The following is a 19090-nucleotide window of genomic DNA, read 5'->3' on the forward strand; positions in this document are numbered from 1 at the left end:
TATCCAATATAGCTTTTTAAAGTTGTCTTTAGGTATAAAAAATGAAACAATAATCAATGAAAGTTTTCTCTATACACATACTTATAAAAGATATTGTCAAGCTGACGGGGAGATTTGAACTCTAGCTATTTTTTCCAGAAGGGGGAATATGGACATAATCCACTATGCAGGTTGATTTTTTTTCATGGGGAAATTTGAAATAACACAATGCTAAAATTATGCGATAATGTCCTGCAGGCGATCCATTAAGGCTGATTTATAGTTGTATGTGCATTTATACTACGGCTGGTGTGTCTGCGTCACACTACAATTACTCTGACAACCAGCCATGTTACAGTTAACATCCATGACTGTCCAAAATGTCATCATGTCATCATTTTATCCTCATAAACATTTGTGTCAAATCATCTTAATTTGCATATGCATTCTTGAGTTATGGCCCAAAAAAAGTTTTTGTGAGGTCACAGTGACCTTTGACCACCAAATACTAATCAGTCCATCCTTGAGCTCAAGTGGACGTTTGTGCCAAATTTGAAGAAATTCCCTCCAGGTGTTCTTGACACATCGTGTTAACAAGAACGGAACGGACGGACGAACGAACATACAGACGGACAACATGATGCCTTCAGGGAGGCATATGAATTCCAATGTCATGTCATGTGTGACACACCATTATTCATTCTGCTTGTTTGCAAACTTAACAGTAAAAAATAATGCAGTGTTTCACATACATTATAAATAAATAAAAACACTGTTATCCAAATCGTTGTACTGCTGCTGACATAATATACTGTCGTAGACGTCGCAATCCAATCTTTCTTAGAGCATTAGTTTTTAGTTATTATTTGTAAAGCGCCTCGGTGGTACAGTTGTTGGAACAAAAAGTAGTAGAAACGCCCTAGATTTGCAAATGAGTAAGGCCAGAGGCTGATATGCGTCAGATGTAACTCCAGGTACGTGTGAACTGGTTCTGTCATGATGTGAAAAACAAGGAGCACTGTGTCTTCCACAGCTGTTTGTCACGCACAGACTCACACTGCAAAACGGCAGCTTAGCAGACAAGCTTGTTTACAGTGGTTAAAACAGTACGGTGGAAAGGAGGGGAAGGTTTTCTGTGGTTTTCTGTAGTATACTCAATTAGGATAGCAGTGGGGGTCTTGACTATACATAAAATGGCACTGGAAAACATTAGCAATACCATTTGTAAAGAGAAAATAAAAACAATGGTAATTAGTTCAATTAGGAAAGCATGATACAGTAATGAACTACTGTGTCAAGGACATGTGCTTCTGCTGTTGTAACAGCCACAGGCAGGTGAAGTAAGATTCCTATGAGGGAGGAAAAAAAGTAAAGAGGAGAGAGGGACAGGGGAGAAGTGGAGGGGGCAGGGGGGAGGGGTGCATGCCAACCTCCTGCCAGCTCCAATTACCAGTGTGAGTGGAGCGTGGCAGCTAGGGCGATGGGTCTAATCAGAGCCCTGCTGAAAGAGACCCGTCCCTGTCCTCCTGTCCCACTGGGAAGCTGCTGGAGCTCAATCCCACACTAACATCGGCTCGCGTCTTCCCTTCAACCCAAACATACTCATCTCAATGGGGGAAAACACTCCAGACACCCCGTTCCTCCTTAACAGGGGAGCCCTGACACAGTGGTACAAGATACACCAGTTCTGCATAAATAAAGCGCCTGCCTCGTTTCCTCTTCAGTATCTCGTGTCTCCTTCCTACTTATACTCTCATGTGCTACTATGAATGTTTCAAGTCAGAGTTACACCAGACTAAAGTCCCTTCAGAGAACACGCAGTCATGAAACATATGGCAAGGAATACTCATGCAAAAACATTGCTATAACATGAACAGGAGTTGTGTGCATACTTGCAAAACTGCCCATACCATCTTGCTTCATTCTGTATCATTACTTAATTTAATTCAGCGTGGGCCGTCAAAAATGGAGGTGATACGGTGAGCCTTTCTTAAATTCCTTATCTTATTCATCTAAGCTGATCTCAACTCGAGCAAGAAATAAAAGGCCTTATGATCTCCACGTGTGGCTGTTGCCAAGTGATGGATGACAACAATTAAAGGTGATGTCTCCTTTGATAGTGCGAACCAAAGGACCACAGTGACAGCAACACAGCCACTTGTCTCATGAAATATTACTGCTCTAAAATCTACCCTTTTAAACATACATAAGTGTGTCATTATAGGTAGAAAAAAAGAGGTTTATGCACTTATATGTAAAAATAAAAAATGACATGTCATATGTAGGCCGGTTGGGTTTTTCACTTGCTTGTGTGTGGGAATGTGAAGCATTAAGCTCTTCACTGATAGCAACTGTAAATGTTTGAAAGAGGTTATATTTGTTGGAAAACTACAAAGATTACAGTCTCAGTGTTTTCTATGTTTATTCAATAAAGCCTTTATTATTCACCCTTCTGCGAGCCCAAGATGTGAGAAAAACTAAATATAGTACAATAAGCGTCTCAGCTGGTCTTGACTCAATATGGCAGTGAAAAGCAGACGAGTCTGGTGCAGAAACAAAGCACATGGCCTGCGGCTGTTTCGAGCCAAGAACATCGTTGAGACAGACATTTGCATCTGCCGGAGACACAGAAGTGTGTGAGGCGTGTCAGCGTCAGCAGGAGGTGCGAACGGAAAGCCAGGAGTTCAAATGAAAGATCTCGGTGAACAGTTGAATCGCTGATGGTGCTCAAAACATTCAGGAGGTTCATTTGGAAAATGTGACAAGTGCAAAGGATTTATGACCGGCTGCACAGTGGTGCACTGTTGTCTCGCCGCAAGATTCTGGGTTCAGACCTGTCGACATGCTTTCTGTGTGGAGTCTGCATGTTCCTCCATGTCTGTGTGGGCTTCTCCTAGTCTGCCCCCCCCCCAAAAAAAATACATGACACGCCTACGGTCTGGAAGCTGTGTCTGTGTCTATGTCTCAGCCCTGTGATTGACTAGCAACCTGTCCAGAATGTACCCCACCTCTAGCCTCAATGTCTGCTCCAGCTTTCTGCAACCCTTAAGGGAAGAAAGGTGATAGGTGAATTTATGAGGAACACAAAAGCTGCTGGTGGTGGACGTATCACACTCCATTTAAAGTAAGAATACATTGTTTCAGCTATTGCTAATTAACATTTCCTGTGGTTCAGTCAACTCTCACCTTGTATGTGTCTGATAAATCCTGCCTGAAATCCTGTGACATTCAGGCAGCGACTAATAAGGCCCACGGAATAAGGCAGGCAGACAGACTCGACTGGTATTCATGTAACGGCCTCTTCGCTTTTGACTTGCAAAACATCGGAGGGCAAGGAGTTTTTCTCACATGTTCTGCTACGAAGGGCATGTGAGCAGGACCTTCCTGCTCTTCAGAGAAATACTAGTTGGCAGAGCTCCCACTGCAGAGGTGTCCTCAGAAGGGATGACACGGCACACCCCGACATCAAAGACCCGGCAAGGAGGCCATTGATGTAATACTGTTGTAATGACATGAAAATGGTAAAAAAATAAAATAAAAAATATCCCCACGGAACTAAAGGCAAATGTACAATGTTCACTGAAATGAGCATTGAAATACATCTTAACATCTAGTCACGCCTGTTGTCTCTGCCACACTATCGCTTATACCAGGTTTTTATGGCAGTTGCTATGGAGATAGTAGTGCATCAAACAAACATTGTTCAGGATAGATGAACTGCACGCACTGCCACACCTGCACGCAACGGACCATGACAGAGACACAGTCATAATAAAAGCCATGTTAATGCCGTTGTTAGTCCTCTCAGTGCTACGTGCTCGTGGTTGCATCACCATGCTGTTTATCCAAGTGTACTTGGAGTAAAAAGACTATAATGCATGCCATGACCTTTGAAATAATACACTTATTTGTCTGGCAGAGCAGAACATTTGGCCTTACTTCCTCGCCTACAGGCAGATGATCAATAACAGTCATCTAATTCCCCCCAACTCCTTTCTTTCTTTCCTTCCCTCCCTCTCTTTTTATCATATCCCCCTCTCCACTTTCCTATTCATCTCTACTTCTCCCCTTTTCTCCAATCTGATATCATACTTCCACTGTTGTCAGTATGATCTACAGCCCTGCCAGATGCCCTACGCCTGTTATTTATGCTGCGTCGCACCAGTTAGTACATAACCGTGGCCTCCGACCATTACTGCAACCTGAGGGTGGTCTTCTGAATTCACATGGTTATGCTGACCAAGTCACCTTGTGGGACAAGCACCGCTGCACAGAATCACATCCTCCATTAACTACGCAGTACCGGTAGCACAGCTATAGGCCTTCCTTTTGAGATTACAGCTCTACTTCTTGCCTTGTGGTCACACCAACAGGAGTTTGATTGAAGACCCTTGAGATTATAGCATAGTGCACGGTTTGTGGTTTACTACGCATTTTAATAACACTGCCCCTGAAATGGAAAACCCAAGAATTCATGGTACATTTCTGTGGTAATACGATGTGGCTAATAAGACAGGCTATTCCTCCAGGTGTCTCAAGAAAAAAAGAACAAGGACAGGACCAAAAATCAGGAAGCGTGACGGTTAATGAAATCGGTCTACAAAAGGAAGCAGAGTGGCGGTTTGCAAATAAATGAATTAATTGAGCCCCTCCACAGCTCAAATTAATCATTAGCAGAGCTTTATTGTGACATGTTTAGTGTAATTACAGCAGATAGGGATGGCTTTTATGAGTTCTGAGAAAGGCAGTGGATGTAGTGGAATGTGGCAAATTCTGTTAATGAAATCCTCACTGACTGGCCTCCTGTGACAGCTTTTACTTATTCTCTCGGTTATATACACAGAGTCTGGGAATCAATGTCGACAGCTTCAACTTTGTTTGTTTTTGCAGAAGTGATTGGTGTTAAAAAATATCACACTGTGGCGTGACCTATTAACTGCTGAACTCAAAAGAGGCAAATGTAATAATTTCATCTGGGCTGGCCAACAGTAGCAAGGACTTTGATGGCTGGTACTATTCTATGGTTAAAGTGAATTAGCTAGTAGCTTTGGCTGACTTAAGAGATCTAAATATTATCAGGTTTAAAGTAAAACCTAAGGCTCTAATTTCTCTGACCATTTTTTTTTAGGTACAATCTTGGTTCTAACCTCACCATCATTTCATAAAATAATGACAGAAACAAGTGTGTGCATCAAACTACTTGGTGAACATGCCCTGCCTGACACTGTGAGTGTTATGTAATGCATGCAAAATTAACAGTGCCTTTGACGGCTGTAAGCACACCGATCAACTACAACCTTGAAAAAACTGTTTAGCAGCTTAGAGAAAATGGGACTATGCCTCTTAAACATGAGGAAAATGTCAAGCTTAAGGCCAAGCTATAAGGCTGATAGTGAAACAAGCCGTTCTCCACAGCATTCTATGGCCCAGTGGGTAAGCCAAGAGGGCCTGGTGTGTAAATGTGTGAGGAAAATGGGTCAGGGTGAAAGGACTCCCATTAGCCAGCTCATTGAGTGTAGGTATTAGAACCCCCCTGACATGCAGTGGGCCCATCCATCCATAGCCAGTCAGGGCCTGGGGAGCCGTTGACTCACTGGCCTGCAGAGCTTTAAGGTGGACCTTGCTCTTTACCTGCTGGGGTTTAGGCCCAGGCCGTCATTGTTAACAAATAAAGGAATGTCAGGTGGGGCTTTTCTTGTGAGCACTGTGTGTTGTTTTTACTTTTATATTCCTCTCCAGAAATAGAAACGTAATATAATAAAAGGTCTAACAAGAAATTGTTATATATCACATTTTTGCTGAGATTGTATTAGTGATGTGTTACCATGGTCCTTTTTGAGATGATGTATTGTAGTAAGGGTGGTGAAAACATTGGAAACAACAACAACGACTGTGGCCTAAAATGACCATAGTTGTAAATCAATTCACAGAGCTTTCTTATTAAACAAATTTATTTAGATTAATTGTCTACCAGTTCTTCTTGTCCTGGTGTGTTGGCTAATCATTACTTTTGTGCATGATTCATGACAATTATCTATACATAACGAACCAAAACAATATGCAATACACTATGAGCCAGGGCTAATATTATGAAGCAATTGTTAGAAATCGATTAAATCAAAATGTATTTTACTCTTGGGTCTACAACAAAATTAATTTCTTTCACTGAGTTCTGCACATTTTCTTTTATTGAAATTAGACATTTCGGGCCACTTCTGATTTACATTGTTATGGTTTTCCTGTGATGGAAGAGGGAATTAAATGTGATAGACCTATTAACAATGCCTGGATTACCAAAAATGCAGAACAGCTACAGCATAAGAGCAGGGAGAGGTTGAACTATGGCTGGGCATAAAACACGTTTAGTTAAAGTAAGAAAAACAGCATGAAGTAATGAAGAAATTGATTTGCTACAAAATTACACTGTAACTGTCTGCAGGGGTCGGAGTGCTCAGGATTTGACCCTTCAAATATCAATTTGATTCAGGAGCACATTTGTGAGTGACAGTTTCCATCACCCAATGTGTTCATTCAGTGAGGCTGCATGAAAAATAATATTGTCTCTTCACATTCAGATGCTTGATGATCTCTCACCGCTTGCCTCTTGTCTGGTTCACAGTGTAACCGATAAAAACACCAGGGCTCCGATAATCATGAGTGGATGCAGACGTGGGGACTCACACAAAAGGAATCAATCCCAGGCAAAACTGACCCCCAACACTCTAATGGAAGAAGCAGTGCGTCACTCTGAATGCAATACACGCATGGTGAAACACTATTGATAATCACATCGGCCATGCTGTCATAAACAAGTATTCAGTCAAATCTGTAATTGAATAATGAAAGCCTGTTTCAGCTGTTTTGTGGCAGATAATTATCAGCAGAAGTCAATTCACGGATATCCCTGTCTGTTCGAGACGATGCGCAGATATCAAAGGATGTGCATGTCTTGTCACATCTCCAATATCTTCTGAAGCCCAGAGACACAATCCAGATAAGGAGTTCAATATGTCCTGACAATCAACAGTGGCCATAACTTCCAATTTTGCAACAGTGATAGGTTGCAGCTCTGCTCTCAATAAATGTATGACAGCAGAAGCACAATTGGATACATCCACCGGAACAAGCATGCAATGCGAGGTGAGCTGTTCCGGGTCTTTTGGTCCACTTTGAAACAAAGCATTGTGGGAACAGCAGGTGTTACTATTATAGTGTCCACCCACCCTGAGTATGTGACTATGAGACAACAAAGAAATTAAATGGTTTTGGCATTGACATCATCATCAATGCAATAGATGATACTTGGGAAGGATTTCATCTCCATTCATTAAGCAATTTTCTTTAAGCAAATATGTTCTTTGCGCTGGAGTAAAAAGCTCCGACACTTTAAAAGATTCTTTGAACACCACTGGCCCACTTAAGATAGGATAAATACATCCCAGCATTTCCTGAACACCTTTCAGGATGTTGAGTTTCTTCAAAGTGGTTGAAGTTATGGGATAAATTAGAGAAATGTAAATCCGCTCCGTGAGTCATTAGGACAGGCTGCAAATGTGTTTTTGAGGTTTTAATATCAAATGACATGCTTTCAACAATTCAGAAAGTGGTGGGATGCAGGCAAAGCTGTAATGATCGACTTTTAAAGAGCCGCTCTAATTCACCACCAGTGCAGAAAAACTAAAACACAAAAGAACATAGAGTTACATTTTTTTTAACTTATACAATAAAAGGTCTGGCTCTCTTTGTTCTATGAACCACTTTTTAAATGTTATTTTAACTCATTGACCTCTCCCTCTCCCTCTCCCTCTCTCTCCCTTTAGGCAATATACATGATCAGCACTGACGGCACAGACAAACCAGACGCTGCAGTCTTCACAGATAAAGCTTGTCAAAAGCAGGGAGCAATTGATGGACAAGTACAGATAATACAAATGTGTTGCCTCAAAGCAAGAATGACTCCATCCAGATGTCTAAGCTACATATAAAATGGAAATTTGAGTCCGTTGTCAAACAAATCTCACGGGATCAATTAACCGGCGTTAGTTTGTAAGTTATCTATTGATCATACCCCATTCATATGACATAATTTGACTTAAAACGTCTAATAATGATATTTAACAATTAATCTATATACAATCTTTTTATTTTTTTATGATCATTTATTGATCACACACAGAAAGATTAGGAGATGGTCAGATTTATATTGAGTACCTATAAAATATATATATATATTATTACTAATATTATATACAACAAGCTATAGAGTTAGTGTCCAAGGACACTCGAGCAAGGTGGCTGCTGCTAATTAAATTAAAGCCTTGTACCAACCCCAATATCTCAACAACCCGCTCATCTGCATAGAACAAATACTTGATTGGTTAAAAAGTGAAGGGTATCCGTCAGCGTTGGGCGGGCCAGCTCCTAAATAATAGAAAATGCCAAGCAGCAATAATGTTTTTTAATTTATTTTAATATTATTCATTAGGTTTTTACGGCTGAAAACAAGTCCATGTATGTGGTATTGTTAATTCTCAGGTGTGGTAAATGAGAGCTACAATACAAGGGATAGAGCCCTGAAGAAACCTTAGAAGCTATCTGTCCCCGCTTCAAATGCCCAAGTCCTTGAAAGTAAGTATGTGAGGATGCAGATTGGGTGGCCAGGAGGGTGAGTCCATTCTGCCATATTGTGTGAGTCCTTGGGAGAAGCATGCATAGACAGATGCAGTTTGTATCTGTCAGGCTGGATATGATCTACGACGCCGGGCCTCCAGCCAGCAGATGGTGAGAGAAATTAAATCTGTGACACAAACTGACACAATGGAGCTCAGAAATACAGTAGGGGGGGTACACCTGTAGTTCGGTGTGTACGTGTGTGTCCCTGAATGGTTTTGAGTGCGTGCAAGTTTGTGCTTCTGTATTCAAACAGCATGTTATGACAAATAACAGCCCTTCCCCAAAGACAGAAGTCAAACCTGTTCTACTTGAAAAGTAAATGCAAACTTTCACACCTTGCATCATTTGCATCAACAACCGATAGTACGAACGGGCAGACCTGAACTGACCACTTACTTTCTTCAACAACAGCTATTAAAACTGCAGCTTAATTAAACATTACTGAAACCAGCATTCAAAAAGAGAATCAGAGAGCGAGAAAGTAATGTGAATAGCAGTTACACAACAGACCTTATTTTGGTCATTGTGGATGATTTGGATTGCAAGAAGGAAAGGATTAAGTTGTCGGAGGAGCGGGGCTCGGTATTAAATCATTCCGATATAGCTTCTGTATTTATCTTGCCTGGGAAGAGGCGCAATGCGATTTCTATGCTGTTTATCCAGTCAGGTTTGTTGTCCGCACTTGCTTGGCTCCTGAGATATTTATTACTGGTATTGTGTCGCAGTCATTTTTTGCCTCCGCACAGGGGACTATAATGCATGCCAAGCAAATAAAGGCCTTTCTAACCAGTGAGGCAGTAATTTGTTTACTGTCACCAAACACAGGGCCTCTAAATACATTCAACACAGTAAAGCTGGGACACTACTGAATTCCAGTTTGAAACGTTTTGAACTGCATGCAGAAACTGCTGTATAATTATGGCCTCTTTCCCAATCTTAAAATTAGAGAGGCATGACATGTACTAGGCAGAGCTCTATTAATATTACAAGGAACTGTATCGCTCCAGAGTTAGATATTTGACATGTTTTAACAGAAGCGAGCAGCTATTTTTTCTCCACTGGAGAGGCTTTGAACGCTTGCATATTTCTCATTTGACCTTTCCTCGACATTTATTTCCTCGACATTTTGTGTTCAGAAAAGAAGGTGTGCAGCGGGTCTGAAGGACAACCTTTCTAATTCTCGCTCTGACAGCTGCGTTTTCTGGTAATGATGGGACTTTTGATCTGGTACTGTGAGATAACGTTCCTTTTTTTCCAGAGACAGGTCCAAGAGAGTGTTCTCCAGCACAGCAGAAAAGTCACAGAATATACTTCTACACTATATTTCTGCTCACACTTGTTCTCGACTTGCACGCAGCTCTGCAGATACCCGCTTGCCATTTTAATGCTGGTTTTAACTTTTTTATTTTGCTGGAACTATTCAAAATTAGAGGGTGAGCAGATAAGGGTTAAGATTTCCCCTTTCCCAGGGCTTGATAGGACATTTGATTAATACAAATGAATACAACCACTTTTGCTGGAGATAAGAGTTCCAGCTTTAAGCTTGTTTTGGAAATACAGAACTAATGCAGAACAAACAGCATTGCGAGCCATTTCATTCTCACACCATACACGGAAATAAGAGCAGCATTCATGTTTTGACCGTTTTTTCTCTGTGATATGTGAGCTGCTGTTGGACGTTTGTGTTTAACAGCCTCACCAAGTACATTGCTGATTTCTTTTCATTTGTAAAATATGCACTATTAAGTTGCCAATGTTGCAATCCCCTGGTTGTGGATAGAAGCTGATTAAAAACATGTACCTTTAAGGACTTTGCTCAAGAATTTGGCTCTGGTTTTGGAAAAATCTTCCAATTTTGAAAACAGTCACTGTATTCATTGCCCCACAGAGCCTCATCAGTTTTATCCATTATGACATGGCTTTGACGCCACCTTTGTCATTTTGTGATCTGAGTCATTGCATTTTACATTCTACATGCTCATCAAATGTTAACAGCGATGAAAATATGAAATATTGCCTTGACATGGAGAAGTGGCAGCACACTGCATTTAAGACTGATGTTGGGAGCTGAGATGTCTTTTCTGGCCGGCAGTAGTTTATTTCATACATCACAGAGACAAGCACCATTTACCTGAACATTTACTGAGGCGGTTCAATTCAAGAGGGGCGCTCAAGGTCAAAACATTCGGCATTGTTACCCAAGTAATGAGTCATTGTTCCCTCTGGTCATCTCTATATACTACCCCACCACGTCAAAGCCACACTGTCCACTATATTATACTGAGAGAGAGAGAGAGAGAGAGAGAGAGAGAAAGAGAGAGATAGAACAGAGATACAAATACATTACAATAAGGCAAAAAACGAAATGAAAGCGGCGATGAGAATTGGGATTGAGAGACTGACAGTGATAATATTTCTCGAACACACCTCCCTCTCTTGTCTCCACATTGTCTGCATTGTTATTATTTATCCATACAAGCCAGATCTGCACATAATGGAGTGGCTTGATCCCTCTAATGTGCACACTGTCTCGGCAGGATTCTACTTTAGTAAAGTAATTGTGCATGCAGGCCATTATTCAAAAAATCACATTGAGAAAAAGATGATTACAGCCAAGGTTCCTCAGACTTTGTAACAGTGTAACAACAATAAAAGAACTCAGTATGTGTGTGTCTCTCTCTCAGACACGCATACACACACGATGAAGGATGGCTGAGCTGACTTTGGGCCCATGTGTAAGTCTCAGTGGTGTGACCTCTCGGGCGGGGGCGTGAGAACCGCCACGGACAAAGAGCGGGGCTGTTACAGCGTGACAGAATTACTGAGTGACTCGGGACTCAAAAGTGCTAAAGCCTAACTCGGCTCTGGTGTGAAAACATGGTATGACAACTCTCAACAGGTGAGTGGCACGCTAAACTATACAGCCACAACCCCGACTCCCCTCGTCAGCTCAGGTTAAGAAACAATAAAAGGGGCCATTGGACTCCAGACATAACATCCTCCGTGGACAGAAGTCCAAAAACAGCTCTAGTTTGACATGCATTTTAATTTCTATACAACCGGTAACATTCATCTTTGTCAATATTTGACAGCCTTTGACCCAGTCACTGACTCAGAAAGTGAATTAACTGCCAGTGAATTCAACTTAAAATGTTGAGTGAAACATTAGCTAACACAGCACTTGTGTTTCTAAGCAAAGACTGCTGGTGTTACCTTCAGTAAGAAGTTGGCAGTACTGACATATTATTGTATTCGGCTAAAAAAAATCCCAAGCAAGTGATGCAGACACTATAATGCACTTCTGAACCGCGGTATTTTAATAATACAGCCTACCTATGAGCAAAGTGAAAGCATGTGTAAAGCTGCACTGCTATGACTGTCATAATCCATATTTTGCAGGATTGGCATAACAAAATAAAGAGCCAGTATATGAAAGAATCATAATTAATGCTCAACCTTCCTTTGCTCTGCTAAAACCTATAATCCAGATCGACTTAGCGGTATAATGACTTCACCATTCTCACTGCCTCTCTGGATGAGGGTACTCAATGTATTATGACAACTTCATGTAGATGCAAAGTCACATGAACTTTAAGTCATGTGGAAAGTGTGAGGCTTTTCGTTTGGAAGGCAAAAATAGGACGTTTATGCTTATGAAGTCGGTTTTCAACCTTTATATAGGGCAGGTTGACATGTTTTTAAGCAATGTTGAACTTCAGTTTTCACGGAGAGCTGCCCAGGACAGCTACACTCCTCTCTTATAGGTCAGCAGGCAGTTTTACTGCTTATGTGCCTTGCTCAAGGGCACCGCAATGACTGGAATGAAAACATTGAACGTTTACAAAAGCTCAGCTGGTTTCTTTGTCGCTGTCTCCAGATTGTTATCAACTGATTCAAAACAGCAACATTCTTACGACACCAACTTCTACAACCTCCAGGCTACCACCGCCCCATTAAGGAGGAGGATCATTAGTCTCCGTCTGTTTGGTGCTGCCCGAGCTGCCAACATTGCTCCTCAAGTGTGTGTCTTTGTACCGAGTGTGCTTGTGTAAGTGAATATGCATGATTCTGTGTGTATGGCTGTATGTTTCTGTGCTTGTGTGCATGTATGAACAGGCTCAGAGTTGTCGAGCACATCCTCAGGGTGCTGGATGAGCAGAGCGGTTATTTTGATTAAATATAATGTGTGGCTCTGTTCCCTACCAGCCTTTGTGAAAACAAGGAACTCTTGAGAGGTTACAACGGATTTTACAAAAGCAGAACCACTTATTTAAGGAATACATTCTGTTATTACAATGAAAGATTTTCCTCCATTTGTAATTTGATGTATTTTAATACATCCATAATTAAACTATAATGTATATATATATATATATATATATATATATATATATATATATATATATGTCTAACCGATAAACCTCATTACACAAATTCCAATTATTTATAGACGAAAAATCTGTATGAATATATGTGGAAACACTTTATATTATCACAGCAACAAGCAATTATAATACATAAGCTCAGTTTTGGAATAGATTGCTTCAGCTACTTCCAGCAGATGCAAAACAACTTGGCAACGTCCAATAAAGTCCTAGTTTGGAAATAAATAGATGTCTCTCTTCACCTTGCTGAATGTTCTCCGAAAGCTTCAGTTTCACCAGCCGTTGGTTTACTTTGGCTGTCTGCCACTTCACTCTGAACATGCAGCGTAGAAGCGGCTTGCTGGAGCTTGTAGGCTGAGAGCAGCTGTCCACAGTTTGTTATGAACCTGCGTTGCTCTGGTTCCTCAGACCAAACGAGCTTACAGTGGCTCGCCTCTGTGTACAGGTGCACATTCAGGAGTTGATGTTCAAATGGCAAAATTCAAATGGCAAATTCTTTCTTATGTTGTCACTCGGTTTATTATTAGCAAAAATAATATTGATTAATGTAGCTGTAGTTTGGTGTGTTTAAAAAAAGAAAAAGTAAGCATTATAAAAATATAACGCATCAAATCATTTTTGAAAACACACACTGTCGGTGATGCTGCGATGGTACTAGTAAAGCCCAATAGATAAAAGCATCCATCACATGCTATGTGTGTGAATCGTACTTGACAGCTAAAAATACTCATCACAGAGAGGAGATGACTTCATGCAATGCACATCTGCTGGTGAGAACTGTTGCTCAACGTTGAGTAAGACTGTTGCCGCCTTTCTGTGCCCCCTCATAATCTCATTTCATTCATGACATGTTGGTGCAGTTTGTTTGTGCAGTATTCCTCACGATACAGCGCAAAAGGGAAGTCAAAAGAAACACTTTCTTTGCGGAGGAGAAAAGTCCCTTCGGGAAGATTACGCAAGCACAGCCGATGATATCATCAAATCAGCGTGGACAGAGAAAAAAAGGGAAGATGGGATTCAAACGGGGGATGGAAAGGCTGTGTTTGAATAAGAGGGGGTCTGCTTTAATGCCAGTGTAATGGCTATGAACGGCCTTAATCTTCCTGCTGGCGAGCTCTGGAGCTTTTCTTCTTGAGAAAGTTTCTAATAAAATCAACTCCTACTGTGTCTAGCACCCACATGACAAAATTACAATCAATTAAGGAGGAAATTCACGCTCACAGCTCAGTGATATGGAAGACTGTGAAGGGAGAGGTGCAGAACCTCTGTTCACATAAATCACATCCATAACTCTGTGGGCGGGGAGGGGAAAGAGGTCCATGGAGGTCAAAGTAGCCTGTAGGCATGCAGTAAACAAGCTAAAACATGTTATGTCTTCAAGTGGAGCATTGTTCTAAGCAGGGAAACACTGACATGTACACACCTACAAGTCATGTGTTTTAGCCAATTCTTTTTTTTACGATAAGGCTTATAATGAGGCGATTTACTTTGCTGTATTTTGACTGAGTAACTCATTGAGATGAGGAGACAAATTTAATATGGTATTGTTGCCAATAAATGGTGGTATAACTAGATTCAAGGTCACACAATTGCTGAATTGCTGAACTGTATGGCATTTGATTTAAAAACGCATTCCTTGCATTTTTTTCGGACCATGTGGAGTTTTTACATTAAGATAGATCTGCTCCTCCATGACACCAATACTAGGAATTTGCGTTTCCAAACGTTTATGTATGAATTATTAAAGTAAACACTCATATTTGCTTTGGGATGAAAGCATTAAAAACTAGCAGAAGCAGCAGAAAGGGGAGGATGGGTGAGAGAAAAGAGTTAGAGCAAAAAGTTAGATGGAGAAAGAACGCAAGCAAAAAAAAAAGACTTATCTTACCTTCAAGCACTGTAAGCTTGGCACTGGTGCTGATCTCGCCATCACTGTTGGTGGCTGTGCACTCGTAAATGGCTTCGTCTCTGTGTGTGCGCAGTGGCTGGATCCGCAGTACGGAGCCCGAGCCGTCATCAAACTCAATCACCTGAGAGCCAGAGCAAAGCAAAAGGGCAGGAACTTTATTTTTATATATTTATATAACATTTGTTTGGACGTGTTTGGTTTTTCTGATGTGAGAGAAGATAACATTTAACATTTGCCACTTTTGCAGCATTATCAGATTGTAGACTTCTATCAAAATCTAGACTTTCCAGAAGTAGAGTATGTCTTTTCTCACAAGAACAAAAGCCAAACTTTCTTCTTAAATACAAATGAAAATCCACTATGATGTTGAGAGGGAATGATATTATTAAAAGATAATACACTGTGGTGTACAGCAGCACCACAACAGGTTTCATATCAAGGAAGACCAACCAGGAGTGCAATAGCACCCCGAGCTCCAACAACTCCATTATGCTACAGAGGAAAAACTGGTCAGAAACAGTGTGAGTTCCCACCTAAGACACTTCCTTCTGTTCACATGGGTTCAAGAGAGGGAGGGAAATACATCAAGTAATACATCAAGGGGGTGTAAGGCTAGCAGTGGTGGAGCTGAGGAACAGGAGGGGAAGGATGAGGGTGTAAAAGGACTGAAAGAGATGAAGAAGACTATATAAATCATGGATGGAAGGAGATTAAAGAGAGGGGAGGCCTGTCTGGTCTCGCTTGGTGAAGAGAAGAGTTGGTGTGATGCTCAATAATAGGGCAATTGATTGTGTGTGCAGTGCGAGTGTGTGCTTTGTGTAAACGCTGTGGGTGTGCGTGCGTGTGTGGGTGTGTCTGTGTTAATGAGAGAGGTTTGGAAAGGCAGTCTAAAGCCCACGCCTGTAATGTTTTGTCACGTTAAATTATTATTATCAAGTTATGTTTGTGCCTGATGATGTATTTGTGTGCGTAGACGTGTGTGTAGGTGTGTGTGTGAGTGTTGAAGGATCTGAGAGTCACGCATGAGTGCTCACCTCAAAGCGCTGGGAGCTGACTTTCTTGCCTTTCTTCATCCAGGTGATTCTGGGTTTGGGCTCCCCGGTGGCCTGGCACACAAACGACGCAACTCCTCCCGAGATGCCCGTCTGGTCCTCTGGGGATTTGACGAAACTTGGCAGGGCTGAGGAAGCCGGAGCAAAGAGGGTAGAGAGAGTCGGAAAGTGATCCCAAAAAAAAGAGGGAGGGTAAGAGAGAGAGAGGTAAGGGAGAAGCAGAAGGGAGGGGGAGAAATAAAGGTGATGTTAGTGCCAGTCATATTTCCATGTGAAAAGTATGCTTATTTATGGGTATCATTTTCTCCACACAACGGCTAAAACGACAGAAACCCTGCAGCTCAGTCACGGGAGAAACATCCAGTCTTTGTGTGCCTGCCTGTCACGCTATCATGTTCAGTTTCTCACCTCTGCTTCGACACGCCAGTGAAAAATGCAAAGTGTGTCAACCAAAAACAATGAAGTTGAACACGAGGGATTGCATTAAACCCGATGGATAAAACAAGATAAGCAGAAAAACTCTTCTTCTTCTACACAAACAGAGAGAAAGAAGAGGTAAATAAGACACTATGGGAGTTAATCCGTTTTTTTTAGAATTCAAACTATTTGGGTTTTATGAGGCATGTTGGCATGTCTTAAAATCCAAACCAGGCTACTACTATGTTGTGATTCTGAAACCTCAGTGTGACTTACTATATAACATGTGTTTACAACAACACGGTCGACTACCTTGGTGAACACCTATTGACTTCCCCTGTTTGCCTTCAGGGTGTTTTATCCCAAGCACCGCACCCAACGTCATTGTGCGCAGGACAATGGAGTGTGTGTGTCAGCGACAGACAGCCTGTCGAAGTTGACATGATGCTACAAAGAGCGCACCTTAGCTCCACGCTATTGCTGCCATGCTTTATGGTTTATTCGCGGCCTCAGACGTGCATAATAAGAGCCTGTCCTCATTACCAGCTGCATCAGCTCGCATTTCATCTCCAGGGTCATTAAAGAGGAAGGTGAGGAACACCTAAACCGCAGTGGTGACGAGCAGACCGCCCAGTGGAGACACGCACAATGGGGTGAATTATAATGCTGTATACACAGAGGAGACGGCAGCCTTCTCCCTCTCAGCACACGCTGGGGAATATCCAGCAGTGGCTTCCACCATTCCTTTCGGTTTTATGTGTTCTAAGAGAAGTGGAGGCGGGAGCACATAACATAAACATAACATTGAATCTTTCTGATATGGATATGGCCTTCAGTGAGCATATTCTCCAGGGCATCTGTTGTATTGTCAACCTCTGCCCTGACTTGGCCAGAGAGAGAGAACTGGTGGCGTCTGTCGAGCTTGCTTCAAGTAATACAGCTGTATACAATAAAGTATATACCGAAAGCATGCAGGCAGAGTGTAGAGTGCATGTGTGCGGGCACACACACAACACATTGATGTGAGACGATTTTACAATGCAGATGGATGAGGTACTAGCAGCTGTCTTAATGTGTGTACTATCTGACAAGGTTGGGTGTCACAAGGGATTTAAGATGGCCTAAGGGAGATAACGGCAGTGCCGTTGCACTAGAAGACATTTATATATATCAGTCAAACAGAAGTCAATACCTTAAATCTGCTCTCTACAATTCACATTGGAATGCACAGAGAGAAACTGTCTCTTCACTGCTTTTAAAAGTAAATTGCAGGAATCTCTCTGATGTTATTTGCTCTTGAAACAATACATTTTATGACAAGTTTTTTTTAAAGCTAATCACTGACACATTAGCAAAAGAGATTAAAGATAACAATCCTGATAAGCCTAACAATGACCAAAACACAATAAAATCCACAGCATTTTACATAATACTGATAGGCTGAATGAAGTGTGCTGTAGTGGGTGAGTAGGCAGTTATGCGTGCTTGGCTATACACCGTAATCTAATGCAAGCATACATCCATTTGTGACCTGTGACCACATCATAGTAGCTAAACCCACCTGACATTTGAATGGTAATTTGGTCCTCCCAGGGACAAGACTTAGACTGCAACAGCGCGGTACTAAACCATTTTCAATAGCGTCAAAATGTGGCTGGGACACACGCAGACAGCACCAGCAGAGTTGTGCTAATGATTCCAATCTGATAAGCCTTTAAGAGTGAATGCCTGAGCATGCATCTGTGAGTGCTTGTGTGGCAAGTTGGAATCCTCAAGACCTGATTATCACCATTCTGACTTCCAAGAGTTCCTGCTAACATCCGTCCATAACCATCCATTTGAGTTGGGAGGGCTTTCCACGTCGTTGCTGAGATGGAGGATCAGGCCGCATTAAACAGTTCTCAGCAAATGCACCAAAATTAAAAAGGATGTAAGCTCATGTATTGCCACAAATATTTAAGTGAGGAACCACTGGATCTGAGAAATCATAAGGATTTTTAGGGATAAGTGGAAGAAAATGGAAAACTGTCCCTTGCTGGGCTTTTCCTGTATTAAGCTTCTTAAAAACACTTCCCCTGAATTGCAATAGTTAACCTTTCACTAAAAGGCGAAACTATGGAACATTCAAAGCTGTCCATCATTAATCCAGATCTCACCAAGCATTCCATCTCAAATAAGTCTATGATGACCCTAAACCCCGGCCTTACAGATAGGGTTAAACAGTGGTCCTAATACTCTCAAAAGGACAGCAGCATTTCATTTTGGACTAAGCTCCACTACTGGCGGGTGAGGATATCAAACTGCTAGGTTTGTCAGTTCTTTTCTAAGAGACAAAATCCAGACTCTACCCTTTTTTTCTCTGTCTGTGTCCCATTTTCCTGACTGTCAGCCAGTTGTCACATGAGAACAATGGCAGGGACCAAGTGGAAAACACACAAACCTACCTATGCAAATCCTTCTCTCAGCCAGTGACTGGAAGCTTTAAACTGCACTTTTTCTAAGCTTTGATACATCACATTCAAAACTCCTATCTTGACGCTCATGCTCTCTTCTCACTGGCATGTGTAGGAAGTGCTGCCACAACTGTCAGGCCCAGTGTTGGTTGCAAGGTGCCAGAATTTCAGGGTTGAGCTTATCGACTCATAAATACTTCATATTTACCACTTTTAGTTTTC

At 41.6% G+C, this 19090-nt stretch overlaps 1 protein-coding gene across 5 annotated transcripts in view; it reads right to left on the bottom strand.

The window, feature by feature from the left end:
• LOC117745969 (receptor-type tyrosine-protein phosphatase F) overlaps window positions 1-19090 on the bottom strand; it is a 153182-nt gene that overhangs the window by 73774 nt on the left and 60318 nt on the right. For all 5 annotated transcript variants that reach the window (XM_034554668.1, XM_034554665.1, XM_034554667.1 and 2 more), the window contains 2 exons: window positions 15981-16126; window positions 14926-15067 (listed from right to left, as the gene is read on the bottom strand). In XM_034554668.1, the coding sequence (XP_034410559.1) occupies window positions 14926-15067; window positions 15981-16126 (288 nt within the window). The remainder of the gene's footprint in view (window positions 1-14925; window positions 15068-15980; window positions 16127-19090) is intronic.

The sequence above is a fragment of the Cyclopterus lumpus genome, chromosome 17, assembly GCF_009769545.1.
Source record: "Cyclopterus lumpus isolate fCycLum1 chromosome 17, fCycLum1.pri, whole genome shotgun sequence".
Lineage (NCBI taxonomy): Eukaryota > Metazoa > Chordata > Actinopteri > Perciformes > Cyclopteridae > Cyclopterus > Cyclopterus lumpus.